This window comes from Melanostigma gelatinosum, assembly GCF_949748355.1.
Source record: "Melanostigma gelatinosum genome assembly, chromosome: 7".
In the NCBI taxonomy this organism is placed as follows: domain Eukaryota; kingdom Metazoa; phylum Chordata; class Actinopteri; order Perciformes; family Zoarcidae; genus Melanostigma; species Melanostigma gelatinosum.
The window spans coordinates 11,259,745-11,283,341 of record NC_136640.1 but is presented as its reverse complement, the minus strand read 5'-3'; the positions used below and the strand labels follow the sequence as shown (position 1 = coordinate 11,283,341).

General features: G+C 42.7%; 1 protein-coding gene across 1 annotated transcript in view; it reads right to left on the bottom strand.

The window, feature by feature from the left end:
• LOC306780005 (lissencephaly-1 homolog) overlaps positions 1-22,821 on the bottom strand; it is a 28,710-nt gene extending 5,889 nt beyond the window's left edge. The window contains exons 1-6 of the mRNA XM_079272162.1: positions 22,668-22,821; positions 15,950-16,249; positions 6,903-6,987; positions 4,355-4,429; positions 3,885-4,091; positions 247-415 (exon numbers count right to left, since the gene is read on the bottom strand). Coding sequence (XP_079128288.1) covers positions 247-415; positions 3,885-4,091; positions 4,355-4,429; positions 6,903-6,987; positions 15,950-15,981 — 568 coding nt within the window. The 5' untranslated portion in view covers positions 15,982-16,249; positions 22,668-22,821. The remainder of the gene's footprint in view (positions 1-246; positions 416-3,884; positions 4,092-4,354; positions 4,430-6,902; positions 6,988-15,949; positions 16,250-22,667) is intronic.
• Positions 22,822-23,597: the final 776 nt, after the last annotated feature.

Sequence of the window (23,597 nt, the reverse complement as noted above, 5' to 3'; positions counted from 1 at the left end):
GGGATGTAGATTGTCAAAATAAAAATGAAATAATGTAGGTAGGCTTATTAAAAAACAATTCTTTACAATTCGCATGACACATTATGAGAGGAGGTGGATCTTGTAGCATATTGTCGTGGGGAGTAGACATGGCGGCTAGAACTACTGATTGTGTGCTGTGAATTGGAACAGATTGAGGCTCATCAACGGCATCAAGTGTGATAACGAACAGCATCTGCACCACCTGAGCCCAAAAGCTACATTTACCATGCATGGTCCGGATGCACTCAAAGCCTTGGAAATCCCACAGCTTGATCGTCATGTCTGCAGAGCAGGATGCTAGCAATTTGCCGGTCTGGTCAAAAGAGATGTCCTGCACCGAGTCCGTGTGGCCCTTCAGTGTGCGCTCAAAGTCCCCCGTCTCGTAGTCCCACACCTGAATGAAAGAGACCATATTCATACTTCATACACGTATGCTGTTCATTTTCACATTTAATCACTTTTCCAAATCCCAGCAAAGACCCCAAATGTCACATCATCTGTTGCCCGGCTGCCCCTCCTTTCTCAGCCGAGCAGCGCAGCAGAACCAGGCTGTCCAGGGAAGTCACATTACGATCCCCAAAAACATGACATGCAAATGGTAAAAACAACCGTACTACAATGACAGTCGCCTTAAGAGCTCGTACACCTCTCAGTCTGCAGACGCTACACACATTTCTGTTGCTAATGGAAGGGACGCATGTGCCAAGATGCTGGTTAGGGTACCAGTCAGGCCTGATAAAAGCAGACACACAGCTTATTGTGCAGAGTTTGGCGATGCCAGTTGGAGTACAAGCAGAATATGGAGTGTACAGTAGTACGCTTCATTTTCTAGCCTGAGAAAGCTGTTGAATTTCAGGATTTCAAGCAGACTGTTTGTCACAGAGGGATAAACCCTCCTTGGTTCCTCTCTTGGGCTAGGGGATTTTGGGCAGACGGCAACCACCCTCTCTTCCCTCCCCCCAGAGGAAGCTACAGACAGTGCAGATGGCCACGAGCGACAAAGTGCAGGGGGGGGGGGGGGGTTATCCCGGAGTAGTTCAGTGCAGTCAACGTGTTTGGAGATGCACCAGGCTTACAGACATAAAACAGTGTTCAGCAGCAGCATCTACAGCACACATAATCCATTAACTAATTGTAACTCAATGCCGTCTCACCAACAGCTCCGCCTGGCACTCCTCCAGGGCATTATTACAGCAGGAAACTTGCCCTACTTCACTGTGATTAATAGTTTAAATTCTTTAAGAGAAAACGCCAGTCAAAGTTCAACAACAACACAGTCTCTGTTTACGTCGGTTATGAAGAAAGCAGCGAGTAAGCAGACACCCGAGCAGTTTGCCCTTGTTTAATTGAACCTAGCCTCTGGTTGACATGTCTGACTGAGCGCAGTCACACAAACCTGCTGATTTGCAAACTGTAAAAGGTTAGAGCTGAACTCAAGGTAACATCTTGACATGCAAAAACCTGCCACGATAGCAGCAGAGAGAGGACGAGGTACAAGGGGGAGGACCAGAGAATGGCAGAATTAAAAGGAGTGAGAGAATAAGTAAGAAACTACAGAGTCAAAAGGGAGGCAGGTACGTCTACAGAAAAGAAAATGTGACACCAAACACATGAATAAGGGAAAAGACGGGCAGTCTTTCTCCTTGTTCCAGATCTGACTGCCTCTTGCATCTCAGATTTAATTAGGCATTAAGAAGTCAGCCTCATCTTTCTACCTCGGTAGATTCATGAGCTACTCAGCAGTACAGGTTCCTGGCCTGTGACTTCCTGGAGTCACTGCTGGGGGCCACCTAACCGTTTCATTAGTGAGCTTCAGACAGGATGGTATTCTGTTAGCTTTGGACAGGCTAGCTGTTTCCAGTCCAACGCCCTTGCTGGCTCCCACTAAATATGCATCGTATGGATAGTAGAGGGATTTTTATGTTTTCACTGAACTTGTTTATTCCACAATTTCCAAATACCGATCTAGGACAAAAAAATAGGCCAACGTGAGCACAATGTCAGGATGAACGACTGAAATGAAACAAAATGGAGTTCATTGTGATCGTCGGGCTACAGGCAATCTCACTGGCATGAGGTGGAAAGCCAATGAGCCTCTGAGTCAGTGGCAGAGAATAAAGAGCACAAGGTCTACTCCTCAGTTAAAAATTTAACAGAGCTCTTAAGGAGGAGGAAAGTAGGACACATGGGGGGGGGGGGGGGGGGGGGGAGAGAGTCGGGCCAGGCCACAGAGAGACGAAGCAGCCAGGAGAGGTGCAAGAAAGCAGGGGCTGAATTTTAGATTTGGGCCCAGGCCTGACTTCTCCTGAAGGATGGGCTGCTCTGATGGCAGGGCAGCTGATGCTTTAAGAGGAAGATAAGTGAAGCAGGATGCTGGGAGGTGGGTTGCAGCGGCAGGGGGGAGGGGTGGGGGTGGAAAAGGAAGAAGATGCCAAAACAGAGAGGAATCCCTGCTGTGTGGGTGTAGCTGAGGAGATGTACACGTGTCTCTCATTGTCTCATGAATAAAATATGGAGAACAAACAGCTCAACAGAGTATTGGCATTGTGCAACGAGGCAAAGGAGACCTGCTGCTGCAAACATAGCCCAGAGACAGACTACGGAGTTTATATGTGGAATCTAGGGATACATAGACGACTTGGAGAAAGAGACACTTGTGTAATCTGGGCGTGTCTAGGAAGGGGAGCTACAGCAAGAGAGGTCACGCTTCAGAGAGGCATAATAGATGGAAGGAGAAAAGCATTAAACAGAGAGAGCAAAATATATATAAGCATACAACATTTTACTTCTTTAACATCAGGATGTTACGGTTGTTAAAATCAACGATATTCTGTACAACAGCATGTCTTGTGTGACTACTGTACATGTTGTACACTAAAGCTCAATTTATGTTCCAGTGAAAGTGTCATGCGACAACATGTGGGCTGACAGATGTGTATTTATAGCTCAGCTGCTACTATAGCAACCTGATATCAGCACAGCTGAGTGTTGTTTACGTTCCCTGAAGGAAATGGAAGCACATGTTGAATTAACGGAGGAGAACAAAAACAGTTTTACCTTGGAGAGAGGCAAAAAAATAAAATTAAAATAAAAAAAAATAAAAAAGGGATTTTTAATCAGGCAGATGAAGAACTGACAAATGTATTGAAGTCAGTTTGCCTAGTCTTCTATGTTTCCATCACCACTCAAACCAGTCTACCAGATGTTTCAGAGAGACAAACCATCAGCATCCAAGTTCTCAGTATGTAGCATTTCAGGGGATCTATTAGCACAAATTGAATACAATATTCACAACTATGTTTTCAATGGTATATAGCTCCCTGACACTAAGCATCTTAAAATGAGCCCTTCATATCTACACAGGGAGCAGGGAACAAGCCTTTCACATCTTCGCATCACCTGAAGGCCACCATAGTTCTCAGACACAATAGTAAACCTGCTGTAAGCAGTTTCTCAGCTTAGCTGCGAGCCACCAGCTCAGTGATTGCCATGTTGAGCCTTTGAGAGACAACAGAAATGCTCCCAATCTCCCATATAGTACCTTTAATGTCTGACAACAAATCAGCTGACACCACTTCCATCAATTATAAATTAGCCTGAAGAAAGCGGTTTTGCTGATTTTGCACACCTTCCCCCAAACACGATAAACTAATCAGCGAATCAACCGATGCGGCTTTACTTTGGAGAAGCTGCAGACTCTCAGCTCTCAATAGGATATGGTCTGAGAAACCCCAAAAACAGTTAAAACACCATTTCAAATAATAATTTTAAAAAAAAGATGGCGGTCATTTGTTCCAGAGCCCCTTTTGAAGGAAAGCTCTGCAACAATTCCTTTTTTTTCCAGATCATCCGGCAGCACTGACCTTTATCGTTGCATCCTCAGAAGCCGACACCATGACACTGAAGACCGGGTGGAAGATGACGCGGGTGACTGGACTGCGGTGGCCACTCAGCGCGTACCGTTCTGGTGGGCGTGGGATCCACTCTTTGGGGTCGCGCTTCTGAGTCACGGGCCCACCCAGGGTGATCTCCTCCTTCGCTTCGTTCAGTTTGGATTCAAGTTCCATCACCTGTGCAGAAAGCGCAGGTACAGGTTAACAGCATAGAGGCAGAGAGTTCAGGATATAGAAATATGCACATAGTATAGACAATGACACCAATACATGAAACAAAAGGTTCTAAGAGTGTTGAATGTTTGTTTGAACTAATAATCATGTAACGGTTGACTTCCTTTCAGTGCCAACAGTGGATTCAGCAATAATATCATGAACCAGTCACAAGACTTAAATCCCCACGAGCATTCTGGGAAGAGAAAAAAGAAAACTCTCCAAACCTTCTTTTGTAATCTAATGACTGAGGTCCATTTCTTTTCCAAAAGGCCAGCATACTTCTTATCCAATTCTTCATTCTGTGGAGGAAAGAGGAAAAAAAGGATATCAGTTAAACATACGAAGAGAGCTCATCAAAGTCGTGGGCTCAGCGTAATCGGTGAGGCATGTGGGAGGGGGGGCAGCTGGAGGTCTTTGGTCTATAGTAAGAAAGAACAGTGAATTATTAACACACCCCTCAAAGGCCAACACTCACTGCCAGACACCGGCAACCTACTGTACAACACACAAACACACACATCCTGGTCTGAATCCTTCTCACACGAGCTAATCTCCTGCAGACAAGAAAGGCTCAGGCAGCTTACAGCCACACACCCGGTAGTGGAGGCAGCGGTGGAACTTAAGTTGTGGCCGTCCCGGCAGACAGACGCCTGATTCCACCTGCAGGCTAATGCCACAAGCTGCCCACGAGCCTTTACATAACGGACCGCATGGCACATGGAGGCCGTCTGTACTGCCAAGAAACAAACAATGTGGTGGCATTTCTTTCTCTGGCGCTACATACAAATAAAAAAACATGCCGATTATTTTCTTGATTAATTGACCACCTGATCACCTTTTCCCAGATCCTACGGTCTTCCATTAACTTGCTTTGACCAACCAACCATCAAATATCCAATGTTATTATCATACAAGACAAAGAAAAGCAGCAAACCTGTAAAGCTAAAGCCATTAATGGCAGAAGAAAAGGGAAGCGTTGTTATTCGATACACCCAATACAACAGTTTTGGTGCCACTGTGCGTACAACAACACCTCGAGGCTGTAACTAACCATCAAAGCATCAAAAACCCACATTGACAGACATCCACGAGTGCCAGTGAGGGAGAAAATTAGCGTTGCACTCCAATTTCACAGCTAGCTCCTCGAGCCTCAGCTGGAAACAAAAGCAGAGCTGGAGGTGTGGAGAGTTGCAGGCACCACCGAGGCTCATCTTTAACACTTCTTAATGACGAGAAGTGATTCCTCGGGCGAACATGAGGTGTATATAAAGACAAAGACATGAACTGAGGCACTGCAGAGAGAGAGAAAACACACAGGGAGAGCAGGGAACCCAGTTTGGACAAGTCTGCCATCATCTAATCTGCCATCTGCCTGTCTGTTACACCAACACACACAAAGACACACGAGGAGTGCCAGACTTCACTGCAGCCAGTCTGTTGACAATGGATAGTAACCACACATATGCAGGCAGGCATGTACATCCTCTTTTGCGAGGTAAATAAAAACGAAAGCACGACCCTCGTTTATTACTCCTACTATGAAACCTCATAGCATTAACCTTAAAACTGCTCTCAAGTAGCCACAATGGTTAAGGTTAAGAAGTTTACTCTGAACAATATCTAACCAGACACAAAAATGGCTCATGTGGCCTCAGGGAAATTGTGTTCCGAATCACTTTAGTTGCTTAGCATGGTGCGCGTTTGTGGTTGAGCGCTGGAACCCAACAGGGTGTACCGTTCCCTCCGTGCCATTCATCCATTATTCAGCCTACTGCCACAGAGGAAATGTCTGGAAGAAGAACGAATGAGGAGACACAGGAGAAGCGGGGGGAGTCACATGAACACTGGAGCTCTGCGATAGTTTCCATTTTCTGATGGAGCTTTGAAATAGAACATTTAATCTTTTACAAGTTCAATGAATCAACATTATTAACAGTAAACACTCTAAAAGTCCACGTTGGCACATTAACCACAGTCATTGTTTCAGTTCAAATCCAATGTGCAGGAGTCCAAAACAACAAAGATGTTATGACAGCAATACAATGGTTGCACTGGACAATCAAGGGTAGCAAACAAAGAGAAGAAGAAAAGGTACAAAATGACAAAGGAGAACTCAGCCCAGGGCACGGTTTCCAGCAGTGTCGTGTGTTATTCAGAAAATTTAAAGGGGGAAATAAACTCAGCTGCCACTTTACTGGGTCCACCTGTACAATCTTAGTGATAATGTGTCGAGCAATTATATGTTTATTATTAAGGTTGTAGATTAAAGGTGGCGTCGTACAGGATTACATTACCGGTATATTGAAAGGTGTTTATAGTTTTTTTGACTTCTCCATTTACATACACGAGGCATCAGCTCTCAATATAATGCAACGCAGTACAACATGATTCTCAATGCTAAAACTAATAACACCTATATGACACATAATACACATAGAAATAGACTGAAATACACTGTACTGTTGTGCCATTTAAACATATTCAACCCCCAAAATATTCTCATTTCACAAGGGCATAAAAAGCACCATGTCCCACTCTGTTGTAAATGTAATATGTACAAGTGGATAAAAGCTTTTCTCAAGATGACCCAGCAGCAGCTTGTAGCATAGACCCCCTAAACAGACAATAATTGGCTGCAGGTGCTCCCGGTCACACCCGCGAACATGTTGACTAATATGAGAAATAAAGTGGAAATCAAGGCATATTGTTGGTATAAATTGGTTCCGATTGGCTGTGCGGATGTGTGTGTGTGTCCACCCGTAATCTACTCACATTATCTAACTCCGCCTCCTTCTTGAAAGTGGAATATGCTTCTTCGTATCCATTGGAACGTAGATAATCGGCTATTGCTCGATTTCTGAAACAGACAAAGAGGGCCCGTAATTAGTTCTCCTGATTAGCAGACAAGATAGTTGTTACAGTGCCACGAGTGATGTAGTTGTATTCAACACTGTAATACAAAAGACAGAAAATGTGCGTGTTCAGGAAACCTGTCAGACAAAAGATGGAAACGTTACAGCTCCAGACTGTGCTATCGTGGTTCTAACTAAGAATAAAAATGCTTGGTATGCAAGAATACAGTCTAGCACTACCTATAACAATACACACAGACAGTCTCCTGCTTTCTCACACACACACCCCTCTTTCCACCTATTTGACACAAATTGGGAACACATAACACATCTGTCTGGCTTCGATAATGAGCTCTTGTTGCTGTGGGCAAATAATGGGAAGGGATGACTCCCCATGGTGCAGATATGGGGGAATGAGAGTCAGCGTACATCCCACCATCACCTACAGACACACAGAGAAAAAGACTGACTGACTGAGAAATCGTGGAGAGGCCGGACAACTGAACCGCTTCTGGATACAGCTCTAACCTTTTACAGTATGCAAATCAGCAGGTTTGTGTGACTGTGCTCAGTCAGACATGTCAACCAGAGGCTAGGTTAAATTAAACAAGGGCAAACTGCTCGGCAAAAGTTTGCAGACAAAACATTCAAAGACTGCACACCTTTCGGAAAGCCGGCACAAAGATGGTGGGGATGGTAGCAGAGGTATGTTTTTATCTAACTACCGGTATTTTAAATATGTGAAGAGAGATGTCCAGATAGGACGGACAATAGACTAGACAAACATGGGCTGCCATAAGGGAACATGTTGGTGTTAGTGTTATTTTACATACCGATCACAGCCATTTTACTGCATGTCTGTTTTGTCAATGCCTTAATACATTTTAATAGAGCAGCCATATTTATGTTGTACAATATGGACTTTAGCAACAACACATGAGGAGGGGATGCAATAACCGAATAGCCAGGTTTCTCGACACATAATAATGTATAGAGAAACCATAATGCTGTGAAACAGAGGGTCTTCCAACTCTAACTATATGATACCTTGACTAGCATTGTTGAGCTAATGGAATCCTTCAATGATCAAACTCATTAGAACACTGGTTATTTCTTCAGGGGAGGTTTTGGATTTGTTTTTCTCTTTACTTTTCCTATTAAAAGAGAAACCAGCTGACTGAAAAAAGACTGCAAAATGAGTCGAAGAGCCCAAACAAAGACACTGAATTCATGAATGTCTGATAAAAATGCTATTTTACTCTGATATTAATACAGTATTTCCTTGATTGCAGCCCTCCTGTGTTCCCCTCCACTAATGCCAGGGGAAGCCAGACAAGCTGTCAGGCAGGCGAGGCTTTGAGGTGCCAATGTGAAGGGGGGGGGGGGGGGGGGGGGTGTACAATCTGTCAGCCTGTGCCCTCTTGGTCAGTGTTAAGCCCTCTGCCCACCTGAATCCCGAAGACAACAGGAGCAGCCCTTATTACAGCTCAAGGTTATCTTCTCCTGTGACCTCAAGTCTAGAACGGGGGGGGGGGGGGGGCAGGCAAAGGAAGCTGCAGGTGAGGCACAAAGGAGGCTTTGATGTTGTGTGGGTATGTCAACCACAGACTGTATATAAGAAGAGGACTGCAGATTTGAAACGTTGAGGTTGGTATTGTAGCAGTCACCATCTTGTTTTGTTTTTTCAACTAGAAGTGACAGGAGAGGGTGGAGCGAAGTACACCCGAGACACATTTAAGCAACTAAAATGCAACACACTTTCATAAACTGGAAACACTTAAGTTGTAAGAGGAACACACAGAACACTCCCAGACTAGACAACGCCGGGCAGCGACCTGTCGTCCACAAGGTAGCCCCGCCCTAAAGCACACCCTGCTTTATAGTCTATTTTTCACTAAATGGGACCATAATACAATGTATACTGAGGTAATAGACCAAGTGAGATTTTCATTTTCTCGTAGACTTCTATACAATCAGAATGAAAGTTTAAGGCACTGACCCCGAGGTTTGTCATCGTTTATGAAGCAAGAGTGATTCCAACAAACCCAACAATAAGATGTCACACCAGCCATTTACAGGCCAATTCAGAGGATGGGGTATTCAGAAGACAACCTAGATGTACCAAACTCTGACCTGACACGGCTGAAAATATTTAAAGAATGTAAAGGCTTTTAAGGGCTCTAGTCAATTCCTTCTATGCAGGAATCTCATCCTTTGCAGGGCTTTGATCAGTTACTGTACATGTAGCCCTATTGAGGATACACGCAAAGTGGCAGATATTCTCCGTTAGTCTCCTTTCAGTCTTGTAAAACTATAAGACACAGGTTGCCTCACAGAGGTCAGTGAGTATGCAAAACACATGGTGGAGGACGAGTAGGTAATCATATTCAAAATATTTAAAGTGTTTGCATGGTGCAAGAACACACAATATGCACAAAACGGCACCACACAGCAAAGCAAGTGAACAAAATGGGGGGCAAAAATCATGCCGTTCAATATATCCAGTCCCCAAAGACTGAGAATAAAATATATAAATATATGTATTTATGTCCACAGGATGGAGAGAAAAGGGGCTGGTTTCCATAGTTACTAGCCACATGTAGATGACGTGATGAGGAGATAGTGAAGAGGAGGCCAGCACATGGACAGAGAAGACACAGAAGAGGGAGGAAGAGCCTGAAAAGCCCACATTGTAGCTGTAAACGTGTTCCATTTCAATAAGATCAAAGGGCTGAAAACAATACTAATCACTCACTAACTGTCCAAAAACCTACAAAAGACCCAGTCTTTATGAAAGTAATTTATATTACATCAATGTTGCGATCAGAGCTGCTCTCTCATGTACTGTAAACCCTTAATGGAGTGAGAGGGAAGCAGTCTGACAGACGGGAAGAGATGACCTCATCCTTCCGAACAGAGAGGTGAGTCAACCACTAAATGTTGAATAAACACAACCCTCCACATGAGCATACAGCGCTCTCAACAGCTACAGACTCTAAATGCTCTAATAAATCTTACACAAAAGGAGATTTTGCTTGCCTGGCTCAGGCCATTGCCCTGTGCCATATATCCGTCTACGAGGCGAGAGTATTTCTAGACCAGACGATGTTGGACCTGTTCAATCTTTCAAAACTGCTGATAAATGTTTAATTGGAGGAAGTTCAAGTCTACTCCCTGAAAGGTCCCTCTGCACATATACAATTCACCATCCTATGGGAGGTTGTGCCAGTGGTTGTTCTTTAAGATGATTGTCATTTTCTTGCTGTTTGCACAGTGGCAGACCAGTGCTGTTGTCTCTGCTAAGTATTCAAGCAGCAAGGTCACAGGCAATGTGATGATTAAACAACTAATTCACATTTCTTTTACCTTCATCTTCCAGTGAAGACTGTGGAAACTTGGCAAAGCGTAGGACTTCCTTTCAGGACTAAAACTGAGCAAAATGTGCAGCTTTATGCAGATATCTTCCAGATTTCCATGTTAGGTACATGAGTGCACAGACGCAACACACCCATGTGATTCCCTCAGTTCCCGTCAATAATAATAACAACTATATTTATACAACACCTTTAAAAACTGAGTTTACAAAGTGCTTTGACAGACAAAGCAGCAATAAAGCAGAAAACTCAGTGAGGCATCGAGCTGGTTCATAAGGTTAACATTTCTCTCACTTTCAATGGGACCGATGGGGTTTAAGGGACTAAATAATATGATTTTGAGTTATTGAGTTGAAGAAAATGGGCCATCCAAACAACTGATATCACTAAGACAGTCTTTCAAGACCTGAAGAATCTAGGACTCTTTTGTAGAACTGGTATGAACAGCTCTATTTACTGAAGGCATGTGTTTATTTAGAGTTGATTGGAAGTCTATAACGAGACAAACACCAGGTACCCAACGTCAGGTGCATCCAGCATCATCTCACATGTCCAAGAGGGTCATGTGACATCATTGGTAAACAAAGATAAACCACTACTTCTGCTAAGAGGTTCGATGTGTAAAAGTAATAAGACATTTTTAGCAAAGCAGAGGGTATGTTTTAGGAGAAGAAGCAGGACGGTGTAGAGCTAAAAAGGTTACGCTTATTCCTCCATCTTAACATCAGAGTACTGAACAGCTGATAGAAGCATTGCACAAAAATCATATGACAGGATTGCATAATTGCCCAGTTACTGTTGCGTCTCCATGAAAACTGTAACCGATCTATTTCTCTTGCTTGACTGATGAGGCGGAGCGCCAGGCGTTGGTGACTGAGACATGAAGCATGTCTCCTCAAGGTAATCACTACCTACACTAACCAGGCAATGAATCAAACATGACATTTTAAAAGATATCATTTCTGCTCTTTATTTCAAATCATCTCATAGCTTCTTAAAAGGGGTGATTATCACAATGCTGTTAATTTCAATGTGAATTGGGAAAGAAAGCAGTCTTCTTTCATATAGGTTGGGAGCAGTGAGGATCAACCCTTAAGCCAGAAGAAGACTTCAAAGTGGAAAGTCTAATACACTCCAAAGAAGAGTAAAGTATCTTTAATGACTATTCTTCACTATGGAGAAAGTGTGTGCGCATGGTCTACACATCAAAATACACCAAGAAATCACATATTTTCTCTAATGGGTGCAAAATGCACATTTTCTGTCACATGGTGCTGACGGGGCTTTGTTGGCCGAACTGAAGCCAAAGCTTTGACGAGTTCAGTGTACTTTCTTAAATCCCATGATGGTGTGTGTAAATAGAGGATAACAAGAACAGGCAGAGTACAGAGAGACCAGGCTTCCCATCACAGATGTTGAAAGGTTAATGAGGAACATATCTACTGAGGAAGGAATCCTTTTTAGTATCTCTGGTTGTATTAATGCTATTGTGGGCAGAGCTGCAAACGAGGACTACCTATTGTCTGGAACTGAAAATGTGAGGCTGAGTGCCGGTGTGTTCCTGCAACTAATGTCTGTGTGCTATCCACATAGGAGGCACCGGTTATACTCTAATGCCAGAGTACTACTACAGCTATATGACAACCATATAAATACTGCGTCTCTGAACCCAACAAGGGAATATTCGCAAATCGGTGCAATGAATGAAAACAGGTATAAGCTTTGGCCTTTTATCTACAAATCTGGTCACCGACACAAAAAGACATGACAATCACCGCTGCCCCTGAACGTAACAGACGCCATACACGTGCGTCTTGTTTACGCTCTAAACTAAATACTAGCGGAGCTTTAGTGAGGGCGGCTGAGCTTGAGCAGCCGAATACGGATACGATCCGACCAGCACCCTCTGGCTTAAAAGCCAACGTATGGAAGTACTTTGCTTCTTCTTCCACCAAACTCTGAGAGGACAAAGAGAATCACAAAGTAGATTTTTTTTTGCCACCGATTTCCGGCCCTACTCAGTCATTGAGAATCAGACCTTTGGCGTCATGTTGCAACATTCATCTCAACGGTTTACGGACACAGCAATACTCTCACGCTACAACCAAACCAAAGCTAAAGTCATGGAATTACTGAAGAAAGCGAGGAGGACAGAAGCAACAAGCTATGCATGGAAGTGTCGATATTATTTATTTGTGAACAACAGCAGCTCTCAGAACACACTGAATTCTGTGTAGGATGCTGCTACAGGCCCAATATTATTTATTTTCCTGTTGGTCCCATTTGAAGTGCTTGGAAATGTAACCCTCCAGTTGACACATCTCTATTTGTTACTAAAATGTAATAAATAATAGACAATGAAGTAAATTCATTCATTTTAAATTATGAATCATTACAAATATGCAGTGTTTTAAAAGCAGCAGATAGTCTGAGAGAAAAAAGAAATTGAATCGTGAGGTGCCTATAGATTCCCACCTCTAGAATATATGTAGTGTAAATATTGAGCAGCTCTAAATATGAGTGAATAAAACAGATGTGCTTTGCCAGAATAACCTCCTCATGCCATAGCTTCGACTGTGCTGTTCTACACTACAATCTTTCATGGTTTAAGTCACCTTTATGTCTCCTGAACAGCCAAATCTTGGCATTTAATCCGTCGTGTCACCACATTCACAGCAAGAGGATACTGGAATAAATATAAAATAAATCACATGAACCCAAGACATGGCGATGGCTGAGGGGAGTTTCTTTGTTCAGCAAAGAGAGTGTTGAAAGGCAAAGACCCATCTGCACATTGGTGCCTCCAGGTCCTTCGGCGGAGCAGATAGTTTGTGTTCCGAGTGTATTTTTACTAAATGCCAGTGGCGACGAGTCTCCTGACCCTGGTAAGAAACACAAATGCGCTTTTCATTGGCTATGTTCATAAAAATAGAGTTGTTATGAGGATGCTACGCAATCACAGCATCTGACTGCAGTGCTGACAAAACAGCACACATCTAGGGGACAAATATTTAGAATACGGTATATTATCGCAAATATAACTGTTATGCTGTCGTTTGGTCGATGTCAAAGAGCAGGTCAATGGAAAGACAAAAACAAGGATAAATTGCCTCTTATTATCGGTTCTTTGACTTCTAAAAAAAAAATATATTCAATGCCAAAAACATTTGTTCTGAAGGCACACATAGGCTAACCCACACGGCTACGCTTACGCCTAGCGTAGACACCACTGATATGTTCAAATGTAATCTCGTAAAACGTAGTTTTGGTGAGAAACTTATATATAGATGTATATTTACAGCAACATAAAATAGATATTAGAGATGAATTATGACCCTTTACACAAGCTTTAATAGTCATTAAAACTACTAATGACAAGATCTGTTTGTCAATAAAAATGCAATCTTTTATTTCCTTATCATTTGAATTGTATACTGTAAGTAAAGTAAAAGGACAAACAACAATATGGATAATCAATGATTGCAATTAGTATCGGTGGGATCAGGGATCGCTAAAAAGGTAGCTTTGCTCCTTTTTTTTTCTTTTGTGTTGATCCAATCAGTCACTCTGATCCATGAGTTACATTTGGTTAATTTCAACATGGCAAACGAACTACAAGCGTCGCTGACCTTGTTGCCTATGCTAACAGCTATTGTGCTGATAGATTTTGCATTTTCTACTACTGCCTACATGCGCAAAGGGGAAGCTAATATTTAAGCGCTTTGGTCATGCTGTACACTGAAATTGTTGCAGTGTATGTAAAAGCTCATGTGAAATGCATTTTTCACGCGTGGTAATATGGACAAAGATCATTTCTCAGACTGTACTGAAGCGCTGGTCTGGAGGGAGATCACCAGAATGCAATGGGAACTAAATCTGTTTGTTTGCTGCATGATGTTAAAAAGGGCTGTGAAAAAGAAAATGAGGTCCCAATGAAACATTTAGCGTGAATAGCAGACTGCACCGGTCACTGTTCCCATTACCCCCTCTGCTGTGTCGCCAGATTCAAAAATGGGCCGCTGGGTTTTCAAGCTGGCTTCCCCTAAATGAGGCTGCCATTTAGGAAATAAGATCTTAGGGGCACTTTAGAGCCGACAAACTCAATGAGCACCAACAGAGCCAAGCGACATCTCCAACGGGAAGAATGCAACAGATGCTTGAATACGACTCAAGTGGTGTGATGGTCCCACACTCGTTTCCTGTAAGCTATATGGGGGCCAGAGACTTGTGCAGCAGAGGAGAAAAGAGGGGTAATGGAGTCCCTGGCAGCTTCCTCTGAATAGCAAATAGTATGAAAGATTAGCATTCCAATAGCTCTCACCATGCCAACAGACCCCTCCTACAGCGCTAATCTAAAAACACAGAAACAGAGTGAGGAATGTTAAGAACCTTGTCATGTGAATCTCATTCAAAATAAACAGCATTTGTTTCTGTTTAAATCGGAGGCAAAAACATAAACCTATTGACAAACTTCTTGAGTGGAAGGTTTTCTTAAGGACTAAAGCTCAAAGAGATCATATCTCCTTCTCATGACCTTGTATCTCACAATGAGTTACCTTAACTTTTTATCCCCCGCCTCAGGGGTTAATTACGAAGCCTGCAGACTCAGCAGAGCCATATTACAAGTCCCTCATTATCACAGTCGGTCTCACTCTACACCACACAGCCCATGTGCAGCTATCTCTTTGTCTGTATGCCACTTCAGTGCCTATGCCAGGCAATTTTTAGGAAGAGCAGTGATTCTTCAGCTGTCTTCCTCGTGTGGTTTTCCTGTGAAATCACTGAGCAGTGAACACAGCGAAAGTGCATGAAGCTCGGTACAACACGTTTTTTTCCTCTACGTATATTTTAGGGCAAAAAAGCGGCACTAAGCTCAACCTAAGGTCACATAGGCAAATTGTGAAAACTTAACATTTTTAGCAGAAGATAGTAGAGGATCAATACATTTGTTGTGGAGAATCAATACATTTGTCCCGCAAGATCTCAGGGGAACTCAGGAACCTTAAACCAGTCATTGATTCTTCTTGAGGAGTACCAAGGAGAAAGAAATAACAAAAATCTCCCTATCTAAACTGATTGGAGTAATCAATACACATATATGCTGGGAAGCAATGAAAATCACAATTAAAACACAAAAATAGAATCGTTCATTAAACTCTTTCTTGCAAGAATAAGAAAAGAGATCTAATGTTTCAAATGTGTCGAGGTGCCATTCCCATTCTGATAAAGCATGGCTGCAACAGAAAATGTTATTCTTGGGGTGCTCGGGTAATCTCACACTTTAGGGTGCCAACCTGCAATAAACCCAGTTCATGTCTGGCAGGGGAAGTTTTGTGCTTGCCTTCTATGAAAAAACACCTTTAAAGCGCCTAACATTGTTCATTCCTTCAAAGTTGCACAGTAACATCAGAAGAATGTGGTTGTACTGGACAGCTGTGAAAGTGAATCTAGTATGAAGGTGAATTCAAACATGTCTCATCCCATGATGCAACACATACACAACATTGTAACTGCAATGTATTAATCCATAAAGTTTTAATCTGACATCTTCACAACTCAGCCACATGTGATGAAAGGTGTGTTGCCGACTTACAGTTCATCTCGTTGCCGTTGTGACAGCACCATGTTGACGAGGCAGAGTGGGCGGGGCTTAGGAAGGATCGGTTGGTAGAAGGTAAATCTAGTGCAGCTGCTGCGCTCTCCTCAAGTCAGGAGATGTGCTGGTCCAAGCAACACGGTCGAGGATGTGTTGCGTACTCCAATGGCGGGCAGTTGGTTTTGTCCAGACAACGATTGAGAGAAGGGGAACGCAGGAATCTGCCCCCCCAACTGGCTGACTCCAGGGACCAGAGAAGAGCCTGCAGACCAGTCAGCAGCCAAGTCTACACTGCATCTGGAGAGGAGAGAGAGAGCGAGAGCGAGGGGAAAGTCAGCATTAGGTATGCATGACGGGTAACATGAAGAGTGGGTGGAGATGACAATGTTTATAGTGCAGAGGAGTACTGCAATGTCTGCACCAAAATACCGAAGAATCTGTCAACGGAAAAAAAATAAGGGAAGCACAAAATATGTATGCTGTTATTTATAACCAGAAAGACAATGTAACTCCCAAAACAAAGCCCATCTATCAAACACCTCCTTTCCAATAAACTACTCTATTTGCTCTTCAGCTCCACTCCCATCTACCTTCATGATCTGTCTGTCATGTCACCAGTCTGGTCTCAGAGCTCTTGCAGCACATTCTTGTCTCAGTGATAAACACAAGAGCTGACCCACATTCCCCGAGCAACATACTTCTACTCCCAGGTTGCCAACGGAAAAAAAAAACAGGACACAGCCGAGCAGGCGCGAGTAACGTCTGTGCTCGTCCAATACCCCAAACCTATGGTCTCATTCGGAGAATGTTGTGATAACTTTTATGGGGAGAAATTTCACATGTCAGCTTTTGCTGTAAAATCAGCTGTTCCTGAGACTGCAAAGCTTTAGCCCACATTTCAATGCAGCTAACAATGTGATGAAGTCCCTTTTATTTCCCACTGCATCGTGGTCTTAAAAGCACTTTACCAAAGCAGGCACCCACTAGAAAATTAACTGTGAGCAACAATAAGCCTCTTAGTCTACTGGGACCAGTCTGACTAAATCTCTGCCAAACCAGTAAACAAAGGTACAAACAAAGCCAATTCACCTCCTTCTAGAGACCAGCAACAAACTGACAGAACTACATCCAGGCACAGAGAGCCAGACACATGTACAGGAGACAATGTGTGTTAGGTGTGAGATGTGCTGCATGTGAAAGGAGCACGAATGAAACATTGATGTGTCTGGAGTAAGCTTGAGGATTGGAAACACCCCACAAAGCTGCAATTCAGGAAAATCCACACATTTTTCATTTCAGCTGATGATGCAGGAGTGACGTTACCACAAGGGAAAATACCTCCTTTTGTTTGCTGATAAGTACCACAGCAGCTTTGAGTTTTGCATATTCAAAACACGATGCCTGCTGCTCAACCAAGTCTAATCAGATGAATTCATAAGCAACCTAACATCGCTAACAACTGACCTATGGACCCTGAAGTCACCACACCTGATAGGTGACAGCAGTCCGAACATCTGCTTAACTCTGACTATGTGTGGATTACGGCAGGGAGGAGATTTTTGGGCTGTTACTGTTTACTCTGCCTTGCTTCAGGGTTACAGCAGTACAACAATATAATTAAGTCGACAGCACTGAAGCTAAAAATGACTAAAGATTCCCGAAACGAAACATCCATTAATAGGCATGTGCCTTCAACGTCAACCTGTAAAACTGCTGTGCTGTGTGAAATGAGGTCATCTGGCAGCTGTCATCGCTGTGAGCATCCATTACTGCGTTAGACTCCCCTCTCTGCAAATCTCATTTGTGGCTTCAGTATTGAGCAAAATGTTTGCACAATCACAAAATCAGGCTAATTGGTTCAGCACAAAATGTGGATGCGTCTTGTTGGAATGGGCCACAGCCGTGGTGCATCTATAAATGTGCCCACCGACGGTTAATAATGGTGATTCCTCCCATTGATTCTCCTGTCTTTGTGTAGCGGCAGGAACTGTACAATAAAGGGCCCCTTACTCTCTAATGGCGCTGACTGCTTTGAGAGATTTTGTTTAATTTCCTGTTGAGTCCTAACAGCTTATCTGTTGTTAAAATGCCATTTTTATGAATAATGGAAAACACCCCCGGTCTGTCAGTTTAAGAATGCAATAACCAAGCGGCAGGTCTGAACTGTAATGAACCACACCCACTGCACCACTGTCTACGCACACAGTCGGTTCTATGTTTAAGCACATGAATTGGACTTAGATTTCTAAAAAATGTGGACCACCAATCATATGATTTCATTGAAAACACTCAAATCAAACCAAGGAAAAGCATGTTTGAATACATCAGAGTAGTCTGTCAGCATATTTTTCCAAAGAGGACGTCACAGAAAAGCAGTCAACTACTAAAACAGTTTGAGACAAAAAATAAAAAAAACTCAATTTACAGTTAATGCATGTAACAATACTGAAGTTGAACACATTAGTAATCTCGTCAAACTGTAACATAGTCCGCAGTACAATATTACAATGTTGCGTCATTTCACCTGCCAAGTATGACAGACAAGGTACATGTGCAATATTTTGATAATCAACACTTCCATGTCTGAACAAAGGAACACACCCCTGAGGAATGTCGATGAGTTTTCTGCTGGTGTCATTCTGTCATCATTCCCTCTAAAATGCAAAGCATCTCAAACAGCTGGAATCTGGACTGCCTTTATTTTCTGTCAATGACTTCACCTTCATATCACCTGTGTCCCGGGGATGTTACCATATCACCTTTCAACCTCTACCCAACGGCACTGAAAGGCTGAATGTTCTGTTAATCATCGCCAGTTTCTGTGAATGGTTGTTCTTGGTAAAAGTACTCAGACACAAATCATCCAAAGAGCTTTATCACTAACAGAGTGAACATCTGGCTCAGCTTTCAATCTGCAGCCTTTGCAACCCGCAGGGTGCACGTGTCAGTTATGTGGGTTGGTAACAATCGGCTAGCCTTACTAAACTATACAGCTAGTGTCCTATCAGTTGTGTTACCTGATGTGAGAGGCCTGATTGGTAGATCAGAATCCCCACATAAGAGACTGAGCAGACAGGAGGCTCACAGGAACAACAACTCAATCCCATACCAAAGCCAACCAGCATACACAAGTGGGAACAACCCAAAAAGACTAGTTAGCCTCCTTCATTTATATGTTTGAGTCAACTGTACAGTACAAGCAAAGTTGCATTTGGCAGCCATAAGATGCTTGTTCAAGTTCTCCAGGATATTTACTTCATGCCAAGACGTTGCAGGTTTAAATTATTATAGCTCTAAATTTAGACTGGAGTCAGTTACTGCTGCCAAATTGGCAAGTATGAAGCATATTCACATCAAACCTTCCAACCCTCAAGTAGGGCTGCACAATTAATCTAATTTTAATCGCGATCACGATTTTGGCTGCCATGATTAAATGAGCATGATCGTCTGCGATATTGACGTTTAAAATGCGTGCTCTGCTACATATCAAATCAAGCGCTTCCTCGACTAACAGTCAGCCGACCACCAGGGGGCGAACGAGATGGGAGATGTCATGCGCGCACCCTGCAGACTCCGCTATTAGTAGAAGAGAGACGGACAACAGAACAGAGAGCAGACGGCCGTGACCGTGTGTCGTGTGAAAGTTAAATCAAATATCAAATATACAGGAGCAGAAGGCGAGGAGCTAGCCCTTCGAAAAGGATCATCATTCGTTGTCTGGAAGATATGCACAGAGTGCGTTCGAGTTGTGTCCGCATAGTAATCGCTAATGCTAAGCGCTATGCGCCGCATAGCGATTAGCAATTGTAGCACATCATGGAAGTGGAAGTGTTGATTTAATTTTGGGTAAAAAGTGTTGATATGATTTTATTTATATTTTCCTTCTACGAGATGCACTGTGATCAGGACCAGTCTGATGCAAAGAGTTGTACATTAGCCTGAATTTAGCACAACAATGGAAGTGGAAGCAGTGTTCTTGTTCATTTAAACGTGAAAGTGCAATAAAAAGATGTTGTCCCTAAAATGAATGAATAATCGTCAAATAATCGTGATCGCAATATTGATCAAAATAATCGCGATTATGATTTTGGCCATAATCGTGCAGCCCTACCCCAAGGCTACTTTGCCAACCACTACAACTGGTTGCTAAAAATATATTCAACAGCAACTAGATGTTGACAGTCGTGTCAGTTTCATGCCAACATTGTCAGACGTTTCTTCACAATCCAAGCGGTCAATTGTAGGTTGACGGGCAGTTGCTGCTAGAAACACGTCAGTAATTGTCACTCAGCTTGCTGGTGGACAACCAGTCTCTGGTAGGTCACCCTCTGTGCTACAGTCAGCTCATGGAAGGAGGGTCATATGGGAATCTATCTGCCCTTCAGCCCGCCACTATCAAAGAGAAACAGACTCAAACCCATTGTTGACACAATATGAAGAGGAGGCCCCCTCTGCAAAACTGTACATCTGGTCTTCTCAGACAATTCTTACTACCGACACAGACTACCCCAACGACTTTTGAAAGAAACAATCTACACAATCTGTGGCTGTCCTTTTCTTTACTCTTCAGTTGCTGAGCTAGCAACAGGTGCCAGCAGAGCAGCTCTTGCAATGGCCGAAGCTTCTACAATTGGTGTTGCGTTGTTTTCATTGCTGGCAGCACTGAATAAAGACTGGTTGCCGGGATGCACTTATTCGAATCAACCTTTGATAAAACTAGGGGCCGACCAGAACGCTTTCAAGTAAACTATACCAGAAATTAAGCATGTCTGTATTTCTAAAGAAAGAGCTGCTGTTCTCATATTAGCTCATGTTTCCAAGAAGTCAGATGGGGTCGAGCAGCTCAAGTCTTATACAATTACTGTGCACTGTAGTTTGAACTTTGAGCCATTTCAACAGCATGGTTAATCTGTAAATCTGGCTTTTCTGACAAGTGAAATATTATCCATCTTAATTATATTTTGTATCACATTTTCATTTAGAAAAAGACACAAAATATCAGGGTTAAATACGGGGTTATTAGATTATAGGTTGACAACATTGAAACAAAAGAGGAAACTATCCTAAACTGAAAGGAAACCAAGAGTCACTCCATTTCACTCAAAACAGGTGGCAAAATATTCCTCAGTGATTTTAGGAATAAAGCCTGCATCAGTGAAATCAACTTAAATACTAATTTGCTAAACGGATAGTTGTATGTAATATTAGCATATTAAAAAAACAGCTGTTAAGATACTAGGTGTCAAAATAACTACAAGATGAAGTAAGGGATCACATTCATGGTTAAGACGAGGTGCATTTGATTCAGTTCAAAACCAGTCCGATTAAAACACAGATGCTCTAACCTGAGGTAAGCAGACAGTATATTCAAGAAGCTAAAAACAGTTTAAGAATGGAAGAAAAAAAAAAGGGAAAAAAAGAATTCAGCAATATCCCATAATTCCAGTTAATCAGCTGTAACGCAGTCCATTCAGGCGACTGGGAAAAATAAACCAGCCAATGCTTTACATCCGATATCACGACAAGGTTGTCCACAATTTCGAGGAGGATTTGCTTGTCGGATTCAGTGTACAACCGCGTGAGTCACCGCTGCGATGATTCTCATTCATCCCGGTGTAAGCACTCGGTCCAACAAATCCTGTCCCGATCACTCAACTATATGGCCACACAACGCGTGAGAAAACGTGCAAACACTTGAGTGCTGGGTATATGCAATACATACAAACTCATCGCCTGAGATGTGCTCCACCCAGATTTTCCAACACGGTGCCAACAAACCGCATGAAGCAGACTAAGTCGCAGAGCTGATGGGAGCTTCAGCTGAGCATACCAGCACCACCAGCGAGTATCCACCAGTATGACAGCAAGTACACTCTGTAGCATGTCATGTCACAAAATATGCAGCAGGGCTGTCTGACGTTCAATTACAATGTTGTTGGTTTTTTAATATCAACAATTATACATCAAATATCACTTCACGCTCTCGCCAAATGCTAACATTGGGCACAGCAGTGATGTGAAGCTGCAACAACAAAATATCCACACGGTGAAATAATTTAAAACGGTAAATTAGTCTAGTAGTATAACGTTAGTTAGGTAATAGAGCTAACGTTAGCTGCCAGCAGTGACGTGTTGTTGGTTGTCGAGGTTTTCAACAGGCTGCACTACTAACTATGCTAATTACTTATTATTACTAACTTAGCATGGAAGCCAGATGCAGCTGTAATTTACGACATGTCTCCTCACTGTGGTCACTTAGGTCGCTTGACGTTAACTATGCCCTGTTATCGTTAACTAATGTTAGCTAAAGTAAACGTTAACTCTGTTATAGTTAGCTAAAGTTAAATGTTATCGTTAGCTAAAGTTAACGTTAGCCGAGTTAGCCTCCCAGACGATGCAGTCCCAAAGTTAGCTCTAACAAACACTCACGAGCTCGTACTATGCCTTAACGTTCAATTAGCTACAATTAACTCATACCGTTGCTGACCAGGACCGACTTGAATGACAGTTAAGTGCACAACATTGCTAATTCTGGACACAACGATGAACTGACAAGGTACCTGCTGCTCCAGTCCAAGCGGCCTATCCGCCATTTTGAGACATAAAAAGGAGGTGCACACATTAACGTTACAGCCACATCGTCATTTTCTCCACCTAAAAGCCGGATTCCTTCGAGCCCTGACCGGCTTCGCAATTGAAAACCACTTGAACTCACCCTATTGTTTCTGCCCGTGTGAATATCCTCAACCGTCTTTAACGGTAACACGACCCGACAGGGCGTGAAATCTCCGCTCCAAATAAGATCTTGTGATGTGGAGGTAAACTGTGCCCGTCTTGTCTCTCAGCTTGTTTTTTCGTCGGCTGCTGCATTCGCCTTCAGCACGAGAGCGCGCATGAAGCTCGCGTTCACAGTATGGCGGAGGCGCGCGCGCCCTTGACAGCAGGAGAAAATCCCTTTGGCTGCTTTCTACGTTTTTTACACGACTTTGTCGGCATCCGTACATGTAGAATAGCAGGAATGTATTTATATATACGAATAATTGAAGCGTTGTATGAGTCTTGCTGTTGTTAAATCTAATGTTGTACATGCAAAAAGATGACAAATTACACTATGTTGAATGTATTGATTGAACTACTATACATCTGACAGTTTATGGTAGGAAGCTGCTAAACATCTTCGTCTCAGCCAGCAAAAATATAATCATACTGCTTATACGGTAATGCATCAGTAATAATACAGAACTACACACCGACATGACCCATTCTGCCACCTAATGAGTACTTCTACTTGTAATACTTAAAAGTAAACAAGTTAACATTGCTATTACTTAAGTAAAATATCTCGTTATTTGATGAGTTATCAGAATCCCAAACAACGCTTTTACTAGTTTTGTTGTATTCATTTTAATATAAAAGCATACTCAAACCAAAATATGATTATTTTGTAAAGAACACACAAACACCACACATCAGAGGACGTGGAGTCAACCACTCTGTCTACGAAGCCTTTGACCAGAAAAGATTTGATCAGCAAAGCGTACAACTTTCAAACAATCATTTCAGACAACTGCAACACTGGGCAAACATTAAACAGCTACTCTATCCAAGACAGAACTATTAACACTGAACTCTAGTAGAGTGACAT